This window comes from Micrasema longulum, unplaced genomic scaffold (genome assembly GCF_059751315.1).
Source record: "Micrasema longulum isolate JH-2025_06_02 unplaced genomic scaffold, ASM5975131v1 h1tg000184l, whole genome shotgun sequence".
NCBI classification, from domain to species: Eukaryota; Metazoa; Arthropoda; class Insecta; order Trichoptera; family Brachycentridae; genus Micrasema; species Micrasema longulum.
Window position 1 is genome coordinate 161603 of NW_028277389.1, and position 27088 is coordinate 188690.

Genomic DNA, 27088 nt, shown 5'->3' on the forward strand with positions numbered 1-27088 from the left:
AAGGCATCAAATAAACACAATTTACAAGCAGAACAGCCAGAACAGCCAGAACAGCAAATTACAGCCAAAGAACTTCGGATCTGTCATCATTAGAGAGACGTAGAACTGAGATGGACCTTATATGCATTTTCAAAATATTCAAGGCTTTAAGTAATGTTCCATCTCTGTTGCAATCAATTTCTTTTCATATTCCCAACTGTGTCACCAGAAGTCAAAATCTGCTATTTATAAAATCTTCTAAAAGCAACTTTACTTTTTATGCCCCAATGTCCAAAATGTGTAGATTAGTCAATTCATCACACGACTTGGAATTCTTTGGGATAGATCTTCCGGCTTTTCGTAGATCTCTTCGCGACTAAACAGTGTGAGATGAAGTTGGATTGGCATGGTTTAGCTCAAAGTTTTAGGTCTGTCGTTTTTTTTAATATATTGTATACAATTATTGTTTTGCCCTTTGTGTGTCTTTGCTAAATAGTTTTATGTTCTTTTTGTTCAATTTCTTGCATTTATGTTTCTTCATGTAACTGTTGTAATTGGCTTAGGCCATATATATAATAAATAAATAAAAATAAAACAACAACTTTTGCGCCACCTTTGCAAGATGCAAAAATTAATAAATTGATATATCGACAATTTTTTATTATTTCAGGGCTATGGTCCCGATAATGGCCTGCAGTCTCCTTACCCTAGCAGCCCCACGAGACAAGCCACAAGTCCGGGCGGGAAGTTATAGCGGAGGCCGATATTCTTATAGCTCGTCTCCGCCGCAGCGGGGTGACTTCGAGTTAGCTGACAACTGTCCCGGCACGTTGCAGACGGCCCCTCGGGACTCTGGGAGTTGGATACAAACGGGCAGAGATGAACCCAGCTCGACTAAGACGTCCTAACCTAATCTAACCTAACCTAAATCATATTCAAAATGCGGTAATCATATTTTTGCAGTGCGTTGCTGCAATCCTCTACATTATGTCATAAGCCACACATAAATTTAACATTTTTTATAAGAATTCTTTCATATACTGTACAACCTTTTGTCGAATAATCTGAAGCCAATTTTATTCCAAATAACACCGTCATACTAAAATTATTTCTTGTCTTGGAATATTTCTCTGTAATGCAGTGGAATCCGGATATTAGAATTTTCGGCCTCGTGTTGTGGTGGTCAGCACGTTTGCCCACCATGCAAGAGGTCTCGGGTTCGGTTGCCGACATGGTTGATGTGAAATATTTATTTAAAAAATATGTTTAATATTTCATATTCCCCGGACTGGCACCTGAAGCGAGGGACTGATCATCTTACCTTCATGTAACAAAAAAAATCACACACTGCGATTAGTGTACCAATGTGGTGCCCCATGCACCATCAGGTGTGGAAAGGGAATGATGATTAAGATAACAATGATTGTTTTCATAATCAGTCGAGTCCAAGGTAGGCAGTGAGTTAAGAATGCCGTATCACTGTCTTTGCATACAGACCTCACTGTCAGACATCTTCTCATACACACCGAACCACTGTCTGAGATTTCTAAGCCATGATGCTTTTTTCCGTCCCATACCCCGCCTGCTCTCTATCTTTCCTTCCATAATAAGTTGGAGAAGGGCATACTTCTCATTCCGCTTCATATTCCGCAATATGTGACCAAAGTATGAGGCTTTTCTTCTTTTGACAGTGGTCCCTCTCTTTGTGCGTCATGCTTAAAACCGCTTCATTGGAGACACGATCAGTCCATGAGATTCGAAGCATTCTTCTGCACCACCAAAGTTCGAAGACCTCAATTCTGTTCATCGTTGAAACTTTAAGAGTCCAGCCCTCCACTCCGTACAGCAACACTGGCAATACATAAGCTTTTATTGCTCTCCATCTTGTGCTTAGTCTCAGATCTGGTTGCACAGGAGTTTCTGCATTTTATAGAAGATTGATCTCGCAATTTCAATTCTGGTCTTTATTTCAGAATCCGGATTCCACTAATCATTTAGCCAGCATCCTAAATATTTGAAACGGGTAACCCGTTCTATCCCACTACCGTCTATAGTGATATGGATGTTAATACCTCTCCGTTTGCTGGCCACCGTTTTGAGTCCAAATTCCTTACCTGCATTATTTACCTCGACAAATTTCTGTAGATGATCGGCAGTATCAGCTATAATGGCAGTATCATCAGCGTATTATCACTTAAAATAACTATACATGAATATAGACGTGTAAATTCTCAGGATTTTCTACTAAATGATTCTATTGTTCAAAACATTCTACGAATGAAAACTACATTCAATATGTACATTTCGTACAATAAAGTTCAGGCTTAAGGAACTTTTTTTTTCATTTTTAGGAGTCGGAAATAGATTAATGGAATTTCAGTTAAATTGTTTTTATATTTGTCATTCGTAAGACCCCCAGGAATAGAGTAATGACGAATATAGAGGTTCCACCATACAATGCTTTAAAATGCTGAAATTAATTAAGAGTTTTGTGCCAAAAGAATCTTATAAAGAATTATTATATAATTTTTCAATTCAGTCAAAATTATTTGATTAAAAATTAAATAATTAAATATTCAAAGCTTTGAACTAAGACTGGTAGCATTCTCCAAATAAACACTTAGTTGACCATATATTTTCTTTCAAGTTTTGATAAATCAAAGGTAATCATAAAATATTGAATTTACGTCACACTGATATTTCTCTTTTGTCATGTTAAAGCATATTTTTCTACTAACAAGAAACTTCCGTTGTTATATTTTTTTTAAGGAATAATTCGCAAAGCCTCAATCTTAGAGACTTGTCAGCAGGCGGGAAGAAAATGATATTGAAGGATGTTTTGAAAATACACCACTGTACACCAAATCTTTCTTGGATTTTTTTCTTGCAACTGGCGGGAACTTTGTCGCCACTTTCACAGTTGGCCGTCTAACCAACTGCACCACAACGCCTGTTTTTAAGTTCCTTCTTCTTTAATGGTGCCATTCCATGATGCAGGTTGGCTGGCTATCATCGAAGCAATTTTTATTTTGTCTACAGTCGCTCTAAATAAGGATTCAGAGCTACAGTAGAAACACTATCTTTAAGCCCAGGAGGTACGTCTTCTTCCTACACTGCGTTTTCATTAAACTCTTCCCTGCAATATAATATGGACTCTCCCTTCTTTTCTCCCCGCATAAAATGTCTAAAGTACTCTTAACTTTTTAACTTCTGTTGAAAATCAAAATATAAATAGGTACATAAATTATATAAATCTGAAGATAGTACGTTAATCAATTTTGTATTCACTGCGAAATGTAAAATTTGAATTATGAAATGTGGCAAATATATACGTACATATAACGTATATTAAATTTAATATCGATAATCATAGTTTTATGGAAGATAATGAAAAGAAAAAATGTAATTTATTCACATAAAAGTGATTTAAATACTCTCCCCCGAGTTTTTTTATAACAATTTTATAAGTGTAAAAATATTACTCATCGTAATGTATTTTGAAATGTTTGGGTGAAAATTAAATCAATTATTGAAAATACGACGGCATTCTCTGTGTAAATAAATATTTATAATAAGCATTTTGTATTCATTAAGATGAAATATTGAGTTGAGAACCAATATTTGACAACTTTTTGACAGGGTTTTTCAATATTAATTGACTAAATGACGCGAATGAAAGCTTAGAAGTACATTCAATTTTTTTGTGTTTTATTTTGAGACTTAAGAAATAAAGTAATTAAGTTATCCTCAAATAAAATTCAAGCGAACAATAATTTTAAAACATATTTTTTTTTTTTTGTCTTGTGCTTCGAATAACTGAATCAAAAGGTTTAATAATGTTTTGTTGAGTTACTTACTACTTATATACTTATATGTTCTCTCACACTTTCCATAATTCTGAAATAAAGAACAGTTTGACTTTAAAAAAAAATTTAGTGTTTGAAATTTAAAATGTCTATTTTAGAATAATTATTACATTGTTTAATATTTTGACGGTAAAAATTTAGTCAAATATATGAAAATTTAAATTTTTAAATGTCTCTAATAAAATTAGTTCGTTTTATTCATTTGTTGGTAATTTAGATAGACAAATTATATAAAATATTATAAATAACAAGTGCATATTTTATATTACTTTACTGTGTAAGGGATAGTCTTATTGTGACTTGCATGCATTTTGTTCAAATTTTACAACATTAAATGGTAACAATTGAATATTTTTTTAGTGCCAAATATCGCAATCAATGGCAGGTCGGCATTTTTTTTTTTACAATACAAAGCATCAATGTTCTAGCCTAACTTTTTTATATTTTACGACAAATAATGACTGTTGAAATATTTTTTTCCTGTTTATCCTTATCCGCCTTTAATGTAGTACAGGGCACTGGCAGTTTGTAGCTTCTTATGATTTAACGAAGGTAACATGAAAAGTCTTACATTTCAGAGAAGGGAACTGAACCCAGGGCCTTGTTCATGGTAGCATGCGTTAATTAACACAAGCGAGGCGGACATTTAAAAAATAAAAATTAATTCAACCTAACGTGATCTTAATCTGATTTTAATATTTTCTTTAACTCTTGACATACTAGTCTACATAAAATACGAGATTTGGTTTATCTTTCTTGTATTTGAAAAAAAATGTGATCATATTTTGCATTAGCAGGCCTAAATTATATGATTATTTTTATAAATATGGAAAACAGATTATTAAATAGGCACGTTCAGAGAGTAAGTGTACTAGATTTTCATATTTTTTATAAAGTGTGTATGAAAAAAAATACAGGATATTGTTGACACACTTGTTGACTATTTTTCCACATAATCGTCACCCTGTTCAATGCATGTGGTGAGCCGTGGCACAAGCTTCTTTATACCTTTGTCAAAGAACTCTCCCACAGCTCCTTCCCCCACTTCAGAACCTTTTTCTGCACCAGCTCGTCGGTTGAAAATTTAATTTCACCCATGTGTGCCTCCAGGGAGGTGAAAAGATGATAATCTGAAGGCGCCAAGTCGGGGGTATACGGGGGGTGGTTCGAAACATCCCAACCATTTGGTTAAAGTCAAAAAGCGCCTTGGTGGCTAAGGCTGTGTGAGGACGGGGGTTATCATGCAACAAGCGCACTTCTCTCGTCAACATTCCCTTCTTTTTGAGTTTTTCTAGGGTCTCACAATATCGTAGTGTATTGATGGTCTCTCCCTTAGATGGAAATTTGACCAAAATGATTCCTTTTCGGTCCCAAAACACTGAGGCCATAATTTTTTTTCCCTGAAATTGTAGTTTTTAACATTTGTTCCACCTCCAGTTAATTCCCTACACCACTTAAACACACTCGTTCCGTTCATAACACCTTCACTGTAAACCATTTTGATTTTTGAAAAAAATTCCGTAGGCGTTTTGTTTTTGTTTTTAAATTTTCACAAGTAGGAGGCGGATTACAGCGGGATTTCTTACTGACATGACATGACCGGACACTACAATGTGAGTTTACGTACTACTGAGTTCCTGCAATGCTCGCTGTCAGAAGATCCCCCTCTACCACTCAGTGTTACCAACTCACAAAAAACCACAGCTCGTTATGGTGACAGTACACCCACCCGCATTTCAATACATCTTCAATTTTGCTTAATGTAACATGTCATTACAGTACCATTTGCAGAGTGATTTTTCAGCAGTCCTTCAAGAAATAATCTATTTAATCTAATTTTAATATTTTTATTTGATATGGCAATCGATACATGCTTTTTGTTGTTCCAGATTTGACTTTCAATAAGTCCACATATACACACCTACATTGAATAAAGTAAAACTACTAATATTACCTTGCCTTGTATTGGCCAAATAAATGCAAGTTACGATGGATTATCTGTTACGTTTATTTATAGATTTAATAAATTGCCAAATAACTAAAAGATATTGTACTTTTCTAAGTAATGTTTGAATAACATGTACCAATTTTAAAACAAATGGATAATTTAATTTTATTCGGTATAGTTGATAATATAGTAAAAATGATTCCAATTCACAATGTTAAAATGGTCTACCCTCCCGATAAAGTGTGCATTAATATTTGTATGTTTGTGTGAAACTACACAAGTACTATGGTGTACATTATTTATGAAATTTAAGAATTGTATTTATAAAGATTTTGACTTTTAAAAACTTTTTCTATGGAATATATTAACCTAATTTCTGAATACATCACTAGCTCCTGTGGGACTTAAGCCTCCCGAAGCCAAACTGCACGGGGCTGTATATAAAATTATTCACCGGCTGAAAATGTGTCGAATTTTTGTACCTTCCAAAATAATTATACATGTAAAAATCCACTCTAAAAGTATTTCGTGTTAAATAAATAAATTATTATATCGTGTCTGGAATATTGTTTTCAATACAACAATAATTAAAGGTGTTTTATTAAACAGTATTGCTTTTTATTTACACATTTATCTTTCCTTTTTTACACCACAACAGACCAATCCAGCATCAAATAAAAATATATTAAGCTTTTGTTGAGGAATCACTGGCTGGCCATCATCGTTATTTTCTTGTAAGAAGCAGCATTGTATTAGTACATCTGTTGCAGAGTATCTCGATCGTTTGGTATGTGAAGGCAAGATGACCGATCTTGCGTTTCAGATCCCATTTCCCAGACCAAAAAGGACAGGCTCTCGCTTGACAGAGAATTAATACATACATAAAAAAGGTACACAATTATACAACCCAATTTTTCTTTTTTTTGATTTATAATTTTTAAATTTTAATTAGTATGTATACACAATAACATGCCAAAAATTTCTCACATATCGTAACTTTCTTATTCTTTTGAATATTTCACTTCTAACTGGGCTGTAGATGGTTTGAATTAAATCTTATTTGACTAGCATGCTGGGACACTAAGCTTGTTATCAATTGTTTTTTTATACACAATATCTCCTACCATACAATTACTTCAGTTTCATGTAGGCTATACAATGTCTTAGACTGACACTGTCAATTTCTAAATTAGGGACAATTTTTATGACTATAGTTGGCATAACTGCAAATGATATTATATATTATTTTTAATGTAGAAAAAATGTGAATTCTTTCTAGATAAATAAAAGGGTGTGAAATTTACAGATAAAATAAACTCAGATCATTATATTATATTTAATATTCAATCCAAAGAAAACACTCACATAACTTGAAACGACAATTTATTAAATCACATATTTTCAGTGTGTTTTTATTTACAGAACTTGATAATTAATAAATTGTAAAAATTTAAGGATTTATTAAGATTGCACAATATAAATATTCTAAAAAGTACAGAAACTGCATGTGAGGCTGCAAATGAGACAAGCGATGCAAATTTAATTTCATTAGAAAAATTTACATATTCCGAAAAACATGTACATAGTTTTATACTTTGTAAAATTTTGTTAAGGAAAGATGCTACCTACGTCGTCTATGTAAGTTCAATACCGCATATGAGCAAAAAAACACTTTTTTGGTGTTTTCAGTTGAATGGGACTAATCGCATTGATTGGTGTATTTAAAATTTGGAAATTGACGAATAGACTGCCTGCATTAGATTTAATTCAATAAGATCATCCCCACTAAAGAAGCAAACAATACCGCGTGCATCCCTAAATCCAATACAGTGGATGAGACGTACTCGATTTGCGTGAAGGCAATATTGCAAATACGCCACGCGTAACTGCCAGTTTAACCGTCATAATTAACTGTATAAACGCGTACGATAGTGAAAATAGATTGTTTAATATGAATCAACACTGCATTTAAATTTATTTCCTTTTTTTTAACTACCCTATAATGTTTAGAATGTGAAGAAGTTATTAAATAGTAGGGAGTGCTAGCATAATGAGACTTAAGAGCTATCTAACAAGTCACAGCAAGAACAGCGCAATGTCATATACTCGTAGAATCCTCTCACAAAAGTATTTTTTTACGACAAAATGTAAAATTTTTCCAGAAAACTCCAAAATATTATGGAACTGTTTAAACTTTCCCTCACTAAGATTCCAAATTTTACACATTATCTGGATGAAGGGACCAAACGACCCCAGCGCCTACTTGTATATGGCATCAGGAGAATAAAATGTTGGAAGTGTTGATGACCATGCAATAATTTATTAATGTTTTTGCGTACACATATTTTACTCATTCTTGTGTTTAATTATTCATTTTTGTTAGTTTGCCGAATGCTTATGCACAGAAAGTGAAATTGACCAAATCGGTCTATGGGAGATTCGAATCTCCCCCTTCGGTTAATAAGCACTTCGCATGGTGATAGCCTCTATGAAATCGGCCTCGTGGTGTAATGGTGATTTCGGGTTTGACTCCCGACATGGTTGACATGAAATATCTATTTAAAAGGGTGTTTTTACTCTAGAATATTTCATAGTCCCTGGACTGGTACCTGAAGCGTAAGACTGATCATCTTACATCCATGTGACAATAATGATCAAGATACGCTGCAATTGGTGTACCGATGCAGTGCCCTATGCACCATTCGGCGCGGAAAGGGAATGATGATGATGATTATGTCACAGTGCTTATTATCATTGTCAAATCATAATGATTTTTTTTTAAATCGTATTTATAGCATTTTAGCTGGGGTATTTATTTTGGGAATTGTGGGTTTTTTTCACATTTAGGCTCAAAAAGATTAAGAGTGTCACAATTGCTTATGAACCCAACAAATGATGACACTAACAATATCATGTCTAAAGCTCTTAATACGTAGGACAGAAAATGATACAAGTGCAGTCACTTGTGTAACAATTTATGGACCAAATCTTGGGGCATTTTATTTTCTGTTTTACACAGGGTATTTTTTAGGATTAAAAATTGCAAGCAAGTCCGCGTGTACATAGATGTTTTCGGCGCCATGGCATAACACGGTCAGTTTCACAGTTGACGTAATGAGCTATCTTGAGACCACTACTGTCAACTAACAATATATTATTCTGCGATCAACAATCAACGGGTTTCTAAAATAACATAGATTGCGAAACTCATTAAAAATCAGTATTTACAGAAAAGAACAGCAAGTGTGAAGTGAGTTCAGTGAAACAAATAAGACCGAAGATGAATAAAGTGACACACAACAAACACGACAGTGACAGTTGAAATTGACAGATAACATTATCACAGGCGTGAGTTTCTTGCGCAGATGGGTCAAATATGTATTAAAAAATAGGACGTGTTCTAATTTTTCTGAATTCGACCACAGATTTGACTTATTTTCTTCTTGATCTGGTACCATTTTCTGACCCATGTAATGCGGGGATTAGTGACATAATTTGCCACATTTTTTTCATCATTCTGCATACCAAACCCAGAGCTATATTTAATAATACATATATTTGAAAATTGTACCACCTTTAAAAAATACATAAAACACTTTTGGCATAGTTAGTACAGAATTTTAAAAGAAAATCTAAATTAATTATGTATTAGCTACTGTGGGTACTTTTGCGTAGACAATGATCGATTTTAAAAATTATATTTTGAGACTTAAATGCAAAAAAACGTGTGAAGATAACAACAGCGTAATATGATCGATAAAGAACTTTAAATGGCAGAAATATTACAAATTGTATTTTTATGAAACTCCTTATAATATAATCTTACTTTAGAAACAACTATAAAATTGAATTTTTTTACAATATAATAAGTAAATATAATTATTAAACATTTAAAAACGGTAGATTACATTACATTTTATAACCTATATAAACAAACGTTCTCTTTATAACATACTTAAATTTAATATGGCTAATATTTGAGAAATAACGATTATATTATTTACAAACTCGGAAAAAACACAAGTAACAAACATAAAAAGTTTTATTTGCAATATTGTGAGCATACGTAGTTGACACTGCTATAGAACACATTATAAATATTATTCATCCACCTATATACTAAAATAAGAATCGGGAATAAAATACTACGCACTCCTTTCAAATTTATACTCGAATCAAGAAATGACAGAATGCCAAGGGTATAGTGATAAAACCCCTCTAAAGGGATTAATGTCTATAATTTTCGACTCGAGAAAAGTCTTTTCCGGTCTTCATTATTCGTATTTTGGACACGATACATACTCATGAAACTGTCTTAGTTCCTTTAAATTGATTCAATGGATTTTGAAAAAAAATATCGGGTAAATGGAATTACAGTAAAACCCCCAAATTACATTTTTAAAGCATAAAAAAAGATAGTGAAAAAATTTTTTTTTTATTAAAAAATTGATGCAGCAATGTTTGAACCATTTTTTTTATTGCAACTTTTTGAATATCATATTCATAAATAATAAATGTCTGTAAAACACAATAAACCATCATTAAAATTACAAATTTCGATTTAACTTACCAACAAGTTGGTATAATGATTAGAGACTAACTTCAGACTCTTGAGTTGTCAAAAACACGAAAATGGCGGCAAAAAATGTTCACAAAACACATTGAACTGTCTTCAAAATTACAAATATCTATAAAAAAGCTGATATAATGATATAAACTAACTTCAGACAGCTGTCAGTGTTCACTGCGGATCGCAAATTTCTCCAGTGTTAATTGCGGGAAATAAACGTAAAACTGGGTTTTTAATGTACTAAAAAATTCAAAGTTCAATGCGAATACAAAAATTATATGTAAATCACGGGAAAACGCAAATCGCGGGGTTTCACTGTATTGGTTTTCACCAAAAAACTTTTAGTGGATTTTTATGCATGCTAACTTTTCAAAGATCATCATCTCAGAGAACTTCTGGGATCAGTTGATAAAACTTAAAAAATGACATACATGTAATTGCATTTTTTAATTCTATTATTTAGAGGTTTTATCAGTACACCGACAATATTATGAATGTATCAATCAATGGGTAACAATTGCAGCTTAATGATGTAATAAAATTTTCTCATTTAAGTAACTAATTAAAAATACTTGGTACACTTCCACTTATTTGTTTGACCAATTAGCGCTTTCACCCTCTAATGGGCATCGTCAGACTATAATATTCACCAGTCTGAAGATGCCCATTAGAGGGTGAAAGCGCTAATTGTCAAACAAATAAGTGGAAGTGTACCAAGTATTTTTAATTAGTAACTTATACGAGAATATAAGTTATTACATCATTACAATGGAATTCCATCAAGAATTGTCAATAAATAATTTAAATCAAATTGCAGCTTAATTTATATCCAAAATAATTATAAATAAGTTGCAAATGATACATTAAAATGAAATTAGAAATTATGTTAAGAAAACATTATAAAAACGTTTTTTTTATTCAGGATGAGTCAATGAAACGGGATGATTTAAAAACGCCACTGCAAAAAGTAGAGGGGTTGGACCATTAGCGTTATGATTCTATTGAAGGGGAAGTTAGTTATTATGAGCCATGACCCCTAGATTCGGTGAAAGTAACCTTGTGGTGTGCGGTTTCTTCTACAGGGATAGTCCTTTTTTATAAAATGAAGCCGGGAACACAGTATCTGTGAACTGTAATAGTTACGTTGAAATGTTGCATATTTATTTTCTTCCTAAAATCGATAACTACAGAAATAAGACAACAATTTTCTAATAAGATGGTGTGTCCCGCCACACAGCATAAATGTCAAATGACTTATTGGGACAGGCGTTCCCCGATCGTCTTATGAACAAGAACAGCGATAATTCCGAGCCACCTCGTTCTCCTGACTTGACTGCACGCAATTATTTTCTTTAGGGGTACCTTAAAACAAGTGTTTCAAAGTAACTCCATAAGGACCATTCAAGCGTTGAGAGCGAGGATTTGAGGTGAAGTGAAGTGAAGAGAAATGTAATTTTATGAGCAGCTTTGCAACGAGGCTTCAAGAATATGAGCAGCAGAATGCAGGCCACCTTTCGAACATTATTTTCATAAAATGAGATTGTGCACTCATATAAATTTCCACTCATTTTTATATTATGCTTTCATAATTTTTTTTCTGTTTTTTTAAATCGATCTGTTTCATTGGCTGACCCTATATATATACATATATCCAGTGCTCGATTTCAGGCGGAACGCGGCGGAACGGCGTTCCGGAACCTCTCTCTGTAAAAAAACTAAATTATTTGAAAACAGTTAAATTTAACTGATTTATTAAACTTATGTTATTATCTATTATCTATTACGGTAAATTAACTCGCAATTTATTAATAAAGCATATAATTGTAGCTCGAAGCTAACAGATAAACAGATAGACTCATCCGCCGCCGCGCACGTGCAGTATAGCTTCCTCCCCTCCAGGTTAGAGATAGACTCGTCCGTCTGGCGTCTACTCCCCACTTCGTTCATCACTAGATGCTCAGTTGCTCAGTCGTAGTCCCGTAGTCGGGAGTCCGTGTTGTCCTGTACTGTACTCTACTACGCGCTACCCACTTGCACACACGGTCTTCTTTTATTTATCTCTGTTACGTTACTGTTACGTGTTATTGTTGTGAAATAAGATGAACAAAAAGTTAACCGATTTTTTTTTACCCTCGGGTGATACTAAGAGACTTAAGCGAACCATTGATTGTGAAGACAACCTCACGCAACCATCTTCAACGACCTTACAACTGTCAACTAGCACTGAAAAGGTAACCAGTTCAGATTCTGACGAACATCACTCTAAAGAACAAGGACAAAAGGTTGAGTGTAACGACAATGCCTTGCCAGATTGTTGGACTAATTTTCAAAAAACTGAATTTTGCGAAAAATATCACTGGTTGTTAATTAAAAATGGAAAGTTAGGATGCAGTACTTGTAAAAAAGTAGGGATCTTATCTGTTAAGAAAAAAACAGGTATGAAAATTTCAAAAGAATGGGCAAATGTTGAAATAGACAGTTATGGTGACACTAAACAGAAAAAGCAAACGTCTTTAAGGAAAAAGATTTTTGACCACAAAGAGAGTGCTGGTCATAAAGCAGCTGCTGAAATCCTAACCGAAAGTAAAGACGGAAAACTGGAGAAAACTATTTTGAGACAGAACTCTCATGAAAAAGAAATAACGGGGAAAATTTTCCGAACGGCGTACAAGGTTGTTAAAGAAAATCAGTCTTTTAACAATTTTGAAACGGAAATTGATTTGCAAGAACTAAATGGGATTAACATGGGTCGCATTTTACACTCAGACAAAGCCTGTGCTAAAATTGCTTTGCATATCAGTAAGGAAATGAAGAAAACCTTTGTAGATGAAATCATTAAGAATGATACAAAACTTGGTTTGATAATTGATGAATCCACGTCCTTAAGTAATAAGTCAAGTTTAATAGTATACGTTCGGTGTTCTTTGCCTAAAACTGGTATGAGTGGCTCCACTAACGTCTTTTTGGATCTAATAGAACTAGATGGCGTTACTGCTACAGCTGTTTTTGACTCTTTGATGAACTGTCTTCGGTCTAATGGAATATCTGACGTATTTTTAAGTAATAATTTAACAAGCTTAACTTGTGATGGTGCTGCTACTATGATCGGTAAGCACAAAGGCGTTGCAACATTATTTCGTGAGAAATTTCCTTCTGTTATTGTTTGGCACTGTGCAAACCATAGACTTGAGCTGTCAGTGTCAGACGTTATTAAATCTGTTTCAGGAGTTAATAGGTTTAAATCTTTTATTGACAAACTCTATGTTGTCTATCATGCTTCACCAAAGAACAGCAGGGAACTTCGAAGCTGTGCAACTCTTTTGGATACAGAAATTTTAAAAATTGGAAGAGTCTTGAGCACCCGTTGGGTGGCATCTAGTTTTAGATCTGTGTCAGCTGTTTGGACGTCATATGAAGCATTAGTCCAACACTTTAAAGAAGCTTCAAATGACCCGTCTAGAGACAGCAAAGATAAAAGTACTTTTCCGGACTTCTTAACAAAATCACAGAAACTAATTTCATTCTAGACCTGGGATTGATGGCAGATGCTTTGCAAGAACTTTCAGAACTAAGTGAAGCTTTACAACATCGGAATGCAGATTTGAACTATGCGAACAGAAAATTGCTAATCACAGTTGGTTTATTTGAAGAAAGAAAAACAGTTCCAGGGTCCTACTCAACAATGGCTCAAGAAGCAGTAAACAACTTGTCTTTTTTCGAGGTTCCTCTCCACACAAAAGAAGGGAGATCAGACAATCAGCCGTTGAACCCCAAAATATTTTACGAGGCCCTTAAAACTTCTATTGAAACGAGACTACTTGACGACAAAGATGTTGAGTTAGCTACAACTCTTGAAGTTATGGATACCAAAACCTGGCCGACGAAACTCCCAATAAGTTTTGGGGTAAATGAAATGAGGAAACTTGCTTCCAGGTTCAAACTTAACGAAAGACAGTTAATTACAGGTTTACGCGAATATATCTACTCCAGAGAGTTACCAGAAAGCCTCAATCCTGTAAAACAATCAATTGACTCGGTTGCCATTTCATCAAGTGAATGTGAAAGAGGATTCTCTCAGATGAACTTAATAATTACACCGCTGCGATCTTCACTCAACATAAGAACGGTTTCTGGCCTGATGTTTTTGAAAATTAATGGACCTCCTCTTAGACTGTTTGATCCAGAGAAGTATGTTAACTCTTGGCTGGTTTCTGGACACCACTCGGCGCTAGCTGTCAAGAGTAAGGAAAGATCAAGAGAAGGCAAATACGAAGAAAACATGATGAAGTTTTGGAGTATATTTTAAGAACAATTTTTGAAACAGTTATGTTGTATTGTTTTACTGCTTTTCATTATGTTTATTAACATGTTACATACATAAACATGTATGTTTATTACCTGAGAAGTAAAAACAGCCTAAAAATGCGTAATTTTAAACTGAAATTTTGAAAATTTTCCGAGGGCCCCCGGACCCCCCTTTAGCTGGGGGGGTATGGAATACCCCCCAGACCCCCCGGTGTGTCCGCCCTTAACAGAGTTCCCGTACCTCAATTTTTAGAAATCGAGCACTGCATATATCTATATATTGACGCTGTAAATTTACGAAGTGACATGTAGCAACATTACAGAAAAGACACTGTAAAAGTTTATTGTTTTTCAATTAATAAAAAAATCTCATACGTTCGTATTATTTTGGCGTGATTACTACATAATTTAAATGAAAATTTAACCGGATTTTTTTTTTAATTAAAAAAACTTTAATTGGTTCTTCTGTAAGTTGCTACATGTCGCTTGGTAACCTTTTCCTTTCCAGTATCAATATTATTATGTATGTATATTTTTTTTTAACCAATTTATTTTCATTATACCCACTAGTTTCGGCACCAACTCATTTTCTTCAGGGTTATGTATTTATTTATTTACAGCACTTTGTTTGGAATTTTTAGAGACATAAGTCCAAACTCCACGGGACTTAAGTCCTGTGTTAAATTGGGAATTTATCACTAAAGATGGTCGTTGTAATGAGTTTAATAAAAACAAAGTGGTTAAAAGACAAAGTGAATTTAATATAATATATTTAATGATTCACTAAATTAGTGCTACAAAAACGATTTGTTTTTTCATATATATAAATATTAATCAATGTCATCATATATAAAATCTATTCCACCATAAATACTGTACATTAGAAGATAAAACTTGGGAATCCACTTTAAGCCGTTTTGAAGAATTTATTTTATAAGCAAACAAAACACCAAAGCCAACGTTCATTGTAAAAGTGCTTTTTTAGATGAAATAAAAATCTTAAATCCACATTGTTTTAATAATAAAAAAGCATCAGTACCAGCTGCAGTATTTTAATGTGTAGTATTATAAAAAAAAAAACATTAATTCACATTGAAAGTTCTTTATTGGCCAAAATGATCTCATTTGGTTAGAAAGATATATTTATTTGGAAATTGCACAAACCCAAAATTTTGTTTCCCGACCATTTCGTTCAACGTGACTCCAGTGGTTTATCTTTTAAGGTACAGAATATAAACATTTAATTTTTTCACATTATACACTGTTTAATTTGTTTTTTTAATATTTTATATATATACCATATATAGTAAAACATATACCACATATAATGGTACCCCTATCAAAACTTTATTTTTAAGTTAAAATACATACAAATTTCAAATAATATATATGTAATAGTTATATTATTTTCATAAACACATTATATTTTTAATCAATTTTGATACAAAACTATCATTTATTGACAAACTTGCGACTCACCTGATTTTCAGGTTTAAAAAGCTGGTATGACATTACCGGGCGATTCGGAGTTTGTAAAAAATCAAAAAGATCAAACTTTGCGATGATTATCATTATAATACTCTTAATGGTTTCAAAATAACATATTTTTTAATAACCAGGGCAATTTTTTGTTCTTATAAAGTATCGGTTTGTCATAAAGCTATATGAGGGAAAATCTTCTTCAATTTTGGATAAACAAAAGTACAAAATTACACACAATATTTAAATTTGTTAAGATTGAATGAGTACATTTGGAGTTTAAAAAGGGCAAGATACGCACTATTATCAAACATAACGCCATAGTAAAAGAACAAAATAAAAAAACAGAAAAAAGGAGTTACTTTTAAGATATCTCCAATATAAATATACGATATTGTTAGTGGAAAGGAACAAGTGTAGATTGTCCAAGAGAAATAAAATAAAATAAATAGCAATTATATTTCTACTTTTTAAGACATTATTTGTTTAATGAAAATTGGTAATTATATACATCAACAAAAAAAAGAAATATACAATTATGTACTTATAAACTTTTTTATCTGTCTTGAAGAATAAATTTACATGTAAATTTGTTGCAACAGAGAGGGAAAACCTTTTTGAGAAGGGAATAGGCATTTATTTACAAGAATTATGACCTGTCATTGGCTAGTTTAACCAGCCACTTCACACACTGTGTAACATTAACCATTCTGCCTATGAATGATTCAGCCCGATGAATCTCACCTACATGATAAAGGTTTCGGCTGGTATACTTCACAAAAGTCAACAGATGGAAGAGTTGAGGAAATATTTGTAAATTTTTTAAATATATTTTTTTATTAAAGGAATAACCCGCTAAGCCTCTATTTTGAGGCTTGTCAGCAGGTGGGATAGAGGGGATATTGAAGGAGGTAATGAAAAATACACAACACTCAGACCAATTGAGAAAAAAAAAAATTAAAAAAAGGGAATCGAACCCGCGACGCCAGTTTCACAGTTAGCCGTCTAACCAACTACGCCACGGCACAATGTTGCACAGTGTGTAAAGTGGCCACTTAAACCCGCCAATGACAGGTCATAAGCCCTGTAAATGCCTACACTTCCGTATTCCCTTCTCGGAAATATTTTCCCTTTCTGTTGCAACAAATTTAGATCCAAATAACTACCTAAGCAGGAAATCCAGCCTGTCTACTAACATCCTGACATACTCAAAACATTGTTGAATAAACTTTGTCCTTTACACAATTTCAAATTTCTGCCTACAATTTATGTTTTAATACTGTCTTCTAATTTTGACATCAAGTGTTTCTTTTTGTGATGATTAAGTGACTTTACCGTGACATACGAACTCTTGCATACGTCACAGACGTGCGGCTTCTTGCCGGTGTGAACTAATTTGTGAACCTTGAGTCCGGTAATATCTTTGCTCATGTAACTGCATTCGTTGCAAGCGAACGTCCTGACTTCCGAGTGCTTCAGCATGTGTCTTTTCAAATTACTCGGCCGCCCGCAGGTGTAAGGGCACATCGTGCAGTGAAACGGCTTATCATCGCTGTGGATAATTTTATGAGTTTTTAAATTATTTATAAATTTACTGGAATACTCGCACTGATCGCACGTGTAAGGTTTGATTCCTCTGTGCGTTTGCTTGTGGCTTTTCAGATTGCTGAGTTTCCTACACGCGTAACCGCATTCTTCGCAAATGTACGGATTGTCCTCGATGTGCGTCAGCTTGTGCGATTTGAGATCGCTCAATCGCTTGCTGACGTGATTGCACAGATCGCATACGTAGGAATATTGCAGGAGATCTTTGTTAGGTCGCCGTCGCTTGTAGGGCTTTTTTTTACGCGGAAAGTTATATAATTTTTTACCGCTTAAATTTGCAACAGAAACTTTACCAGTTATTTCAGCATTTGTTAAACTGACTGGCAAATCATTTAGATTATCTATCGATGTGTTTCTCGGTGATGGTACTTGAATTTCATTTGTTTCGTCTAATTCCTTTTTAATAACTAATTTTTCAGCATATTTCATTTCATTATTACATCCTTCGCTCTTCTCGTTCCGAGAGTTTTTCCTACAGTTATTTCTTACAATAAGTTCCAGGGGTTGGTCGGAATAATCTATCTCTTGCTTTATATCTTGCAATTCGTATTTTACAGGTATCTCAAACACCTGTAAAAAATAAAATCATCAAGTTACCACGGACACAAATCAACACAACGAAGTACAAGTGACATTAGCCACCATGAAATACATTAATTAAAGAATTATACGCCTGACTCCCATTTCACATGGGGGTTACGATCCACGCAATATCGTGTAAAAATAATAATGGTGGATGGGTTTCCCTGTATAAAAAATAATTATCAAACCTAAGTAATAAGAAATAACAGAAAATGGCAGCTTTCAAAACGAACTGGGAGTGCGGCTAGGAATAGCAGGCGCCACATTCAACAGCATAAAGGAGATTGGATATTTACTCAGCAAACAAACAGCAAAATTCTGAGTTTTGAGAATAGGTGTCTCAGAAGAATCTTGGGTGTACGGTGAATTGACTTTGTGAGGAATGAAGTAATGAGAGAACGGACGCAGCAAACTCCGGTGACAACTGTCATCAAGCGGTGGCAATACGGTTGGCTCGGCCATGTGCTGCGGATGCCTCCTGAGAGCCTTAACCACGCTTGCCTACTTTACAAGGCATCAGGTTCTCGACGTCCTGGACGTCCACTGCTGACTGTTCGTCGGCAATTTGTGTCAGAACTACGGGGCGCGAACCTGACTTGGGAGGATGCACAGGAGCTGGCAGCCGACAGAGAGGCTTGGAGGATCTTTGTGGACACCATATGCTCCAACCAGGGAGCGGACATGGAATAATGAATGAAAGTAATAGAATCCAAACCGGGGACTTAAAGGATAGATGCCGCCACCGTTGGGATTGAATTACGTTTATGACGCTATGTAAGTGTCCAAGTATCCAATTATTGTTTTTGCTGACGCTAAAAAGGATCCTACATATGGTCGAAATTGATATTCAGCAAGTAACAGCTCCGCACCTCGGTACAACTTCTTTCATAGTGTATGAATGACGCATGTTTTGGCGATTTTTACAATGCTTTAATGTTCTATGCAGTGTCATGTCACCTCTCCAGATAATTTTTGTCTTCACGTGATGGGTTTGTTTGTGAAAATATATTATAATTTTTCTTAACAGTTTTTGAAAAATTATCTGTATGAATTATATATTTTTATAGAAATAAAAGACTAGTGATCCTTTAATCCACAAATTTGGAAAAGTGGAATGGAAAATCTTCAAGACAGGCATCTTTATTAAGGAATTCAATGTATTTAAACAAAACAGAGGTAAGGATAGAGGATTCAAAATTGCATATATGACAATAAATTAAATTTAATTCTTTTGGCTTAAGGATCATTAACAAAGTGTTTCAGGTTAACTAATGAGATGATATAATGATATTTTAATGAGTTTGAGTATTGTATATTATATATTTTTTTTAATTGTCCCATCCTTTGATTTTTTGATTTCTGTCAATTATGATTTCTGAAGCGATGAAACCAGTCACTGGATATTCCAAATTTGTGGATTAAAGTATCACTTGTCTTTTATTTCTATAAAAAATTACAATGAACTTCCATCAAGAATTTTCTCTTACAAACTTAAATGTTTCATTTTATTGTTTGTTTACTTAAGCATGGTTTCCTAGGAAAGCAGTGCTATTACCTAGCGGCCGTAATATGGCGGGCGTAAAAAGATGCCTGTCTTAACGGTGTCCAAAGATGTAAACTTAAAGAAAGTGGCGTCGTTATCTGGCAGCAGTGACAACTTATCTGTCAAAAATTTGCGCTGGAATAAGCGCACGCAATCTGTCATATTTTTCAGTAATCATAATGTAGAAATAATATCATTGTAAGAAATGTTTTAAAATAGATAAACAATGTTACTTTAAATGATAATTTTTTTTCTTGTAGCAAAAAACTTTTTGCATGTAGAGCGGCATAGACAGCGAAAGAACAGCTAAGAATATTTAGCATGCGAATGTTGATGGATGCAGAAATAGAGGACGACCGAGAAAAGCATGGCATGACCAAATACTTGATGGACATGTAAAAAGTCAGAATAATCGGCGGGCGTGCATGAGAAGATGTATGAATGTAGAGGAAGCGAGATCTGTATGCAAAGATAGAGTGATGTGGGGTTATATCCTCTTTGCCTGCCCTTACGGGGAAACGGCGTGATGGTTTGTTGTTGTTGTTGTACTTTAACTATTAAAATGATCATTACTTTACATTGAAAGATCTTTATACGTCGGAATTATCGCCTTTAGTTCTGAAGTTTTAGAAATTGCGCAATCACAAAATCTTGTATCCTGAACATTTTGTTCCATGTGAGCCCAGTGGTGACCGCATTAAGGTACAGATATTAACGTTGAAAAGTTAACTTCTTAGTTTTTATAATACACTAAAATAATATACTTTGTAAGATTTACCGGTATTATTGTATGGTCGAATTGAAGCAGTGAGAACTAGTTACTAATAAATTAATTACTCGTCCCAACTCAACACAGGACTTTTAGTCCCATGGAGTTGGGACTTGTCTAAAAAAATGTGTAATAAACTGCTTATTTTTAATTTTTTTAAAAATTTATTTAACTTTTTGTACATAATGTTATTTGAACATAGGCGGGCTTATTGCCAAATGGAAATTTCTTCCAACCAACCAATAAAATAAAAGTTTTATTTTTATAATTCAAGTTACAGAACATATTCAATAGAAAAAAACGATTAAAAAGCTAAAGATATATAAAAATAGAAATAAATGTATTTGTTTATAAATTACGTTAAATCAAAAATATTACTTAATGGGAAAAAGGAAAAAAGAAAGGAGGAGAGTAAGGAAGAGAAAGGAGATGTTTCTTCAGACGTGATTTAAACAGAGATAATGTAGTAACAACTTTGATGGTGGATGGGAGATGATTCCACAGTCGAGTCGCATGGACACTATATGAGTTAGAGAAGAAAGAGGAATTGTGGATGGGTATTAAGAGAGTTCCTTGAGAATCAGAACGAAGAGGTAAACCATGAACTGGTAAGCGTTGAAATTTTTCACGCAGGTATATAGGAGCGTTAGGACTATGAAGTACATTGAACAGAAGTGAGAGGGAGTGATAGTCTCTCCGCTGTCTAATTTTGAGCCATTTCAGTTGCCTACGATAATCAGAAATGTGGTCATATTTTCTAAGACCAAAAATATACCTGAAATATACCTGAAAATATTCTGAAGTCGTTCAAGTTTATCGAGTTGCTATAAGTGAATAAATAAATAAAAACGCCCTGGTCAAATTATGTCAAAAGTTCATGATGTACTTCGTAAGATCAGCGTAGTAAAAATAATGTTTTAGAAGAAAATGTGGCAACTGGGTGTTAGTGTTTAGTAATCCAATAATCCTACTAAAAATAAGGATGGATTACAAATGGATGTTAATGAATTTAAAGCAATATAACAGCTACACGTACCCTTTTTTCATCTATCTAAAAGTTTGAAGGTTAACGTTGATCAAACATTATTTCTTACCTCCATCATTGTCGAATCACCTTGAGTCGAAGTCTGTTGAATAGATTGGTCGGTATACCCATCGTCCGAAGACGTTCCATCCAGAGGCTCCTGCTTTATATGCATCATGGTATTATCTTCACTAAACCGGCCTTCGAGACACAGAAGCCCCCTTTACGCCGTCGATAAGGACATATTGACTATTGACATTTGAGAATGTGGCAAGATCCGCACAAACTCACTGCTGTATTTTTGCAATGGAGAAGATTAGAAACATTTTCACGAACTATGAATATTAATTATGATAACAGAATAATTATTGGGTAACATTTTAATCTTTTCCGTTGAAATCCAGTTTTTGACAAGCGGTCAAACTAGTAAAACAAGAATGACGTATTTTTTGTTTTGAATAAACGTCATTTTTGGTCGTATACGCGAGCGTCTTCTTCTTTTAAATTTGTTATCCGAAAATAAACTCTCAAATTTAATGCAGTACCTACTTTATTAATTACATAGATGTTCCCGCTGATAAATAATGCGTAAAAAAATCATTTCAAAAAACGTATCCAAATGTGAAATTTCAAAATTTGAATTTGCGCAACGGTCACATCTCGAAATATTTTTTTATAAGTAAATAAACCACGCGACCAAATCTAACCCAGGAAATAATTTTCTTTTGGTTTTACTTTTATTTATATTACAACGATGTTAGAAAATGAGCAACAAATTAAAATTTTCACCTTGACAAGAGTTGGACCTACCTAATTATTAAAAATATTCAACGCAATGAAGGTTTATGTTTGAATAAATAAAAGAGAAACATTCAAGCTTATCTCTCCACACAAGTTATGCTATATTTTACATCTTAAACCTAGTTGCGGTTTTATTGTACTAAAATAAGCTTGCAGATTAAAAATATTGTTTGAAGATTCTCTATTCGAAAAATAGTATTTTAAACAATATTTCCTGAGTACTATTTTATTTTGATATGATACAATTGACATATGATTTTATTTTTATTTATTGTGGATAACTTATATAGCGCCATTTTCGTAATAAAATACCTCAAGGGCGCTTTACATGATCCCAGTACTTATGTGCAGTCATTTGGCAGAACAAGTGACGCTCAACGTGGTCACTTTTGGCATTATTCATTTCTAAAAGGAATCAAAATTTAATATGCATATAAATGTTTTTTTTTATAGCCAGTGCACAGTGCTCATTTAAAATTTCAACCATAATGGGAATATACCCACTGAACGTCATTGTAAGATTTTATTATGGTAATTATTGCGCCAAAATAGTGAAGAATATAGGCACATAAAACACATTCCAAATTTGTGGATTAAAGTATCACTCGTGTTTTATTTATATAATAGGCACATAATATTGCAAAGTTGATAATAATTGTTGTTCGAGTTGATTTGATAGATTATTGGTAATAATTTTCTGTATCTGACAGAGAAGCACAAAAAAACAATTTATACATTACTTTTTAATGTAGCTACAAATTTATGAACATTTTTGTAACTTACCTATAAAAAAAATCATCACTGGCCACTGGCTTCATACGCACAAATGCGTGATCTGCAATCAAGATGTTAAGTAATAAAACAAGCATTTGAAATAATTTATTTTAATACATTCAGTGTGAGCATTGTATTTGTTACAATTAAATATAAATTAAAAACTCCATTCACTCCTCTTTTTCCACACGACATACAAGATGGCCATAAATACAGGCAGCATTTTAATTCATAGACACCATTTTTCGTAATAATATATCAAACATCGTCTTCTATTGTTCCAAAACAAATGTTTGCATTTTTTTATTTGTTTGTTTTTTTTTGTAAATTTTAATTTATTTCAATAACCATGCAGTAAAAAAATTGAATAACATTTAAAATTCATGTTTGAAAATCTAATATATTATTTATAATATCAAATATGTATTATGCCTTATTCGAAACATTTAGCTGAGATTCTTAAGTAAAACAAAAAATAAAATACAAAAAAAAAAACATTTTGTAAATGAAGTATTCAAAACTATTTTTATAATTATTAATGATTTTTGTAGATATTTCTTGATTAAAATACGTAAATAATAATTTATTTATGAAGTGAACTTCTTGATTTTGTCCTAAATTTTGTTTAGTTAAAAAAAACGCTTACTGATTCTTGAATCCGATGACCACATTAGCTGTTAATGCGAATGTAGTCATAATCCAATAAACAAAAAGGAAAAAAAACCCAGAGAAGTGTAATTAGCATCGTATCAAAATTATTAACCATTTTTAATTGAATTTTTGTGCGTTGATTCGCAAAAAGATTGATTTTTATAGTTGTTAAATTTTTTGCACATTTGAAATTACTACAAGTACATTTTTGACCATTCGAATGTGGATTAGAGAAATTATAAAGATAAATAAATATTTGAAACAAAATAAATTAACAATATCACTTTTGATAGATAAAATAATAATTATCAACAGTATGACTAATTATCTTAAATTTAATTACACTCTAGACATTTTTATAATGACTATATTTTATACATATCGAAAGCGGCGAATTGTATTACCTTCCACAAGAAAGCAACGTTTTCTTTACTTTTGCGGACATTCTTGGGACATTTACATAATTTACAATTCAGTGAATACATAGTTCCGAGTGCATAATTAAAAAATCATATAAAAATACATACTCTTTTAACACGCTAAAATAACAGAGATCCTTAATATCAGTTTTCGAGAAAAATTTTAAAAAACAAGTTTAACAGAAAATCTCACCTACGAAATAGAAACCCATAAAATTTCAATATGATTTTTAATTTCGTAAGTGTCATACAAAAAACAGGCAAAACTTTAGTAGAAGGGATTCCGAAAGTCTAGGCATTTACAGGGCTAATGACCTGCCATCGGCTGGATTAAGAGGCCACTTCAGACATTTTATGTTAAAGGGATGAAACTTGAACATTCACGAACGGTGGTAATATACATTAAAAAATCAACATCGGGTTGTATTCCCGTGAATAGTGTTGCGGACTCCCGGATCAAAGGTCCGAGGTTCATCGACTTGATTCCCATTTTCTAATAGTGAGTTATTTACAACTCACTGAAAATGGCCTAAAAATTTAAATATTTGGGTAAATCAAAAGAATGCAAATATTTATTTTTACAACCAAAAAAAAACAGATAGAACAATTTAAGAAATACGGATCTTCAAACATTGGCAGAATGTCACTTAAATCAGCCAATTAATGCCTAGACTTCCATATTGCTTTCTCAAAAGTATTCTTCATTTATGTAGTGGTATAAATTATAATATGTGTACATATATGACTCCCTGGTGAGTAAAATCCAGTATTTGTTTAAAAACATTTGGACATGCTCAAAATATTTTATTTCAATAGCTCTTCTTTAAAAAGAGTGAACATAATACCAATAGGTACCCTTAAATTAACTTAAAATTATGACAAGAAATCAACAAATGATATGATAAAAAATAAAAGGGAATAAATTTTTTCAGAAATTTTTATAATAGTAATAACCACACTATGGACTCAGACAAAACATAATATGAAAATTCAAACATTTACTATTTTTAAAAAAAGGTCTTTAGTTTTGAAGATAACAGGTGTTTTTATTGACTTGATAGAACTTTCAAGGTTTTTTGTAAAACTAATGATTATTTTGAAACATTTTTACTCTGTAACAATACTGAAACTGATAATAAAACGCCATACACTTGAACAACGCTTGCAATTCGTGAAAATTTACTTTGACAATCAGTGTTCAGTTTGGGAGGTACGAAACACAAATTATTAATATACGCTGCATTCGATGTGCCTATGTAGTGCCCTAAGCACCATTCGGATAGGGAAATGATGATGATTTCAGTTTAAAGTTGTATCACGCTTAATAAAAACACCTGACACATACTGTGCTTTGCTTAATAGTCTCGTAAGCAATGATATTTTTATTTTTTAAATATGCAGAATAATAATTGTATTAAGGATCGTCTGTCAAAAATTAACAATAAATAATTTTTAAAAATACTTTCATATTCGCACAATCTAGGCAGGTACAATAAATTCTAAATAAATAAATAAAATAAGATCTCGGTGCTAAAATTAGAATAACCATGAGTAAAATTATGCTTATAGACTAACCGCAAACAATTTCACAAGCTTGCGTAACAATAAATTGACATTCATTTCAATTTCAATACAAAAAGCGTTTGAAATATTTTATTTCTTTCAACGTATCAAAGAACATGGCATCATTAGTTTCTAGTAACATATTATATTAAGACATTCATGGCGACGCACTGGATAAATGTAGGCTCTTACGACAGAACAAACCACAGAAATAGAATCATTTAGACTTTATTTTCAGCTGCAAAAAAAAGCATGCTGTGATGTAAATTAGATTGCATTGCTTATTGATGGCCTTTTAGCTTCTGCACAAGTTAATTTATAATCCCACCAGGGGTGGTATGAATGTAAAAGCGCACGTAGAAAACACATTTTTAAAGCGTATTTACGTACTAAATCCACGCTAACAGAGTAATTTCTTCACGTGCAATTCCATTCAGAATACCAGCCCGGGTGTGCTGGAAAAATGGACAGAATCGTAAATTAAATACGATAAAAATAGGAAAACACAAGGACACTAACAGCAATGACACCTTTGAGAGAAGAGAGTAAAATCCCGGGTCCTGCGAATGATGAAGAAACCCTTTTAGTACTCATTCACCGCTGTAATTTTCTTGCCTCCTCTTTTACAGTAGTAACTGCTCGATTGTGGAATAATCTACCCACCGATGTTAGAGTAAAAATTAGAGCATTTAATTGTCCAGCAAAGTTACTCAAAAATGTAAGAAAAAATAAATAAAAATGAACCACTTCAAACTACGTCACAAGTTCCTCCGAATCAAGCAATGATACACATTTTACCACTTCTTCATAATATTTTTAATAATTTCCACTTAACCTGTTTATTTGAGAGAGTTCTTCCAACCTGTATCACAACATGGACAATCTCTTCGTTCTAGTAACGAGAGAACCCTTTTAACACCGTTTCACCACTCTATTTTTGCCTCCTCTTCATAGTAGTAGCCGCTCGGTTCTGGAATAATCTACCCACGAATGTTAGAGACGCCCCTTTTTTATTTACATTTAAATCAAGATTGAAATGTCACTATCTAAATGTTTAAGTTGTTCCTTTCTCCTTCTTCTTTCCATCCCATGATTTCTCCTCTCTTCATAGCATAGGGTAAATTTTTGTTTTGTATAATTACCTAGAATATGTCCATGTACTTGTGATTTTTTCAAACTGAACGGCTTGGATGCCCGCCATATGCTCGCC

At 33.1% G+C, this 27088-nt stretch overlaps 2 protein-coding genes across 2 annotated transcripts in view; one reads left to right on the forward strand and one right to left on the reverse strand.

Moving 5' to 3' along the window:
* Window positions 1-2479, forward strand: part of Ca-alpha1D (Ca[2+]-channel protein alpha[[1]] subunit D) — a 154385-nt gene extending 151906 nt beyond the window's left edge. Inside the window, exon 44 of the mRNA XM_088243056.1 lies at window positions 650-2479. Coding sequence (XP_088099182.1) covers window positions 650-733 — 84 coding nt within the window. The 3' untranslated portion in view covers window positions 734-2479. The remainder of the gene's footprint in view (window positions 1-649) is intronic.
* Window positions 2480-17278: 14799 nt separating this feature from the next.
* LOC148283875 (uncharacterized) lies at window positions 17279-22165 on the reverse strand. The gene is made up of 2 exons (XM_088243059.1): window positions 21741-22165; window positions 17279-18322 (listed from the first exon to the last, which is right to left on the reverse strand). Exons 1-2 carry the CDS (start codon window positions 21846-21848, stop codon window positions 17414-17416), a joined length of 1017 nt encoding a protein of 338 aa, XP_088099185.1. The 5' UTR covers window positions 21849-22165; the 3' UTR covers window positions 17279-17413.
* Window positions 22166-27088: the final 4923 nt, after the last annotated feature.

Coding starts and splice junctions, on each gene's coding strand:
- LOC148283875 (XM_088243059.1), bottom strand. CDS start 21,848: ATGATGCATATAAAGCAGGAGCCTCTGGATGGAACGTCTTCGGACGAT. Junction 18,323..21,740: donor GTGATTCGACAATGATGGAG/GTAAGAAATAAT, acceptor TATTTTTTACAG/GTGTTTGAGATACCTGTAAA.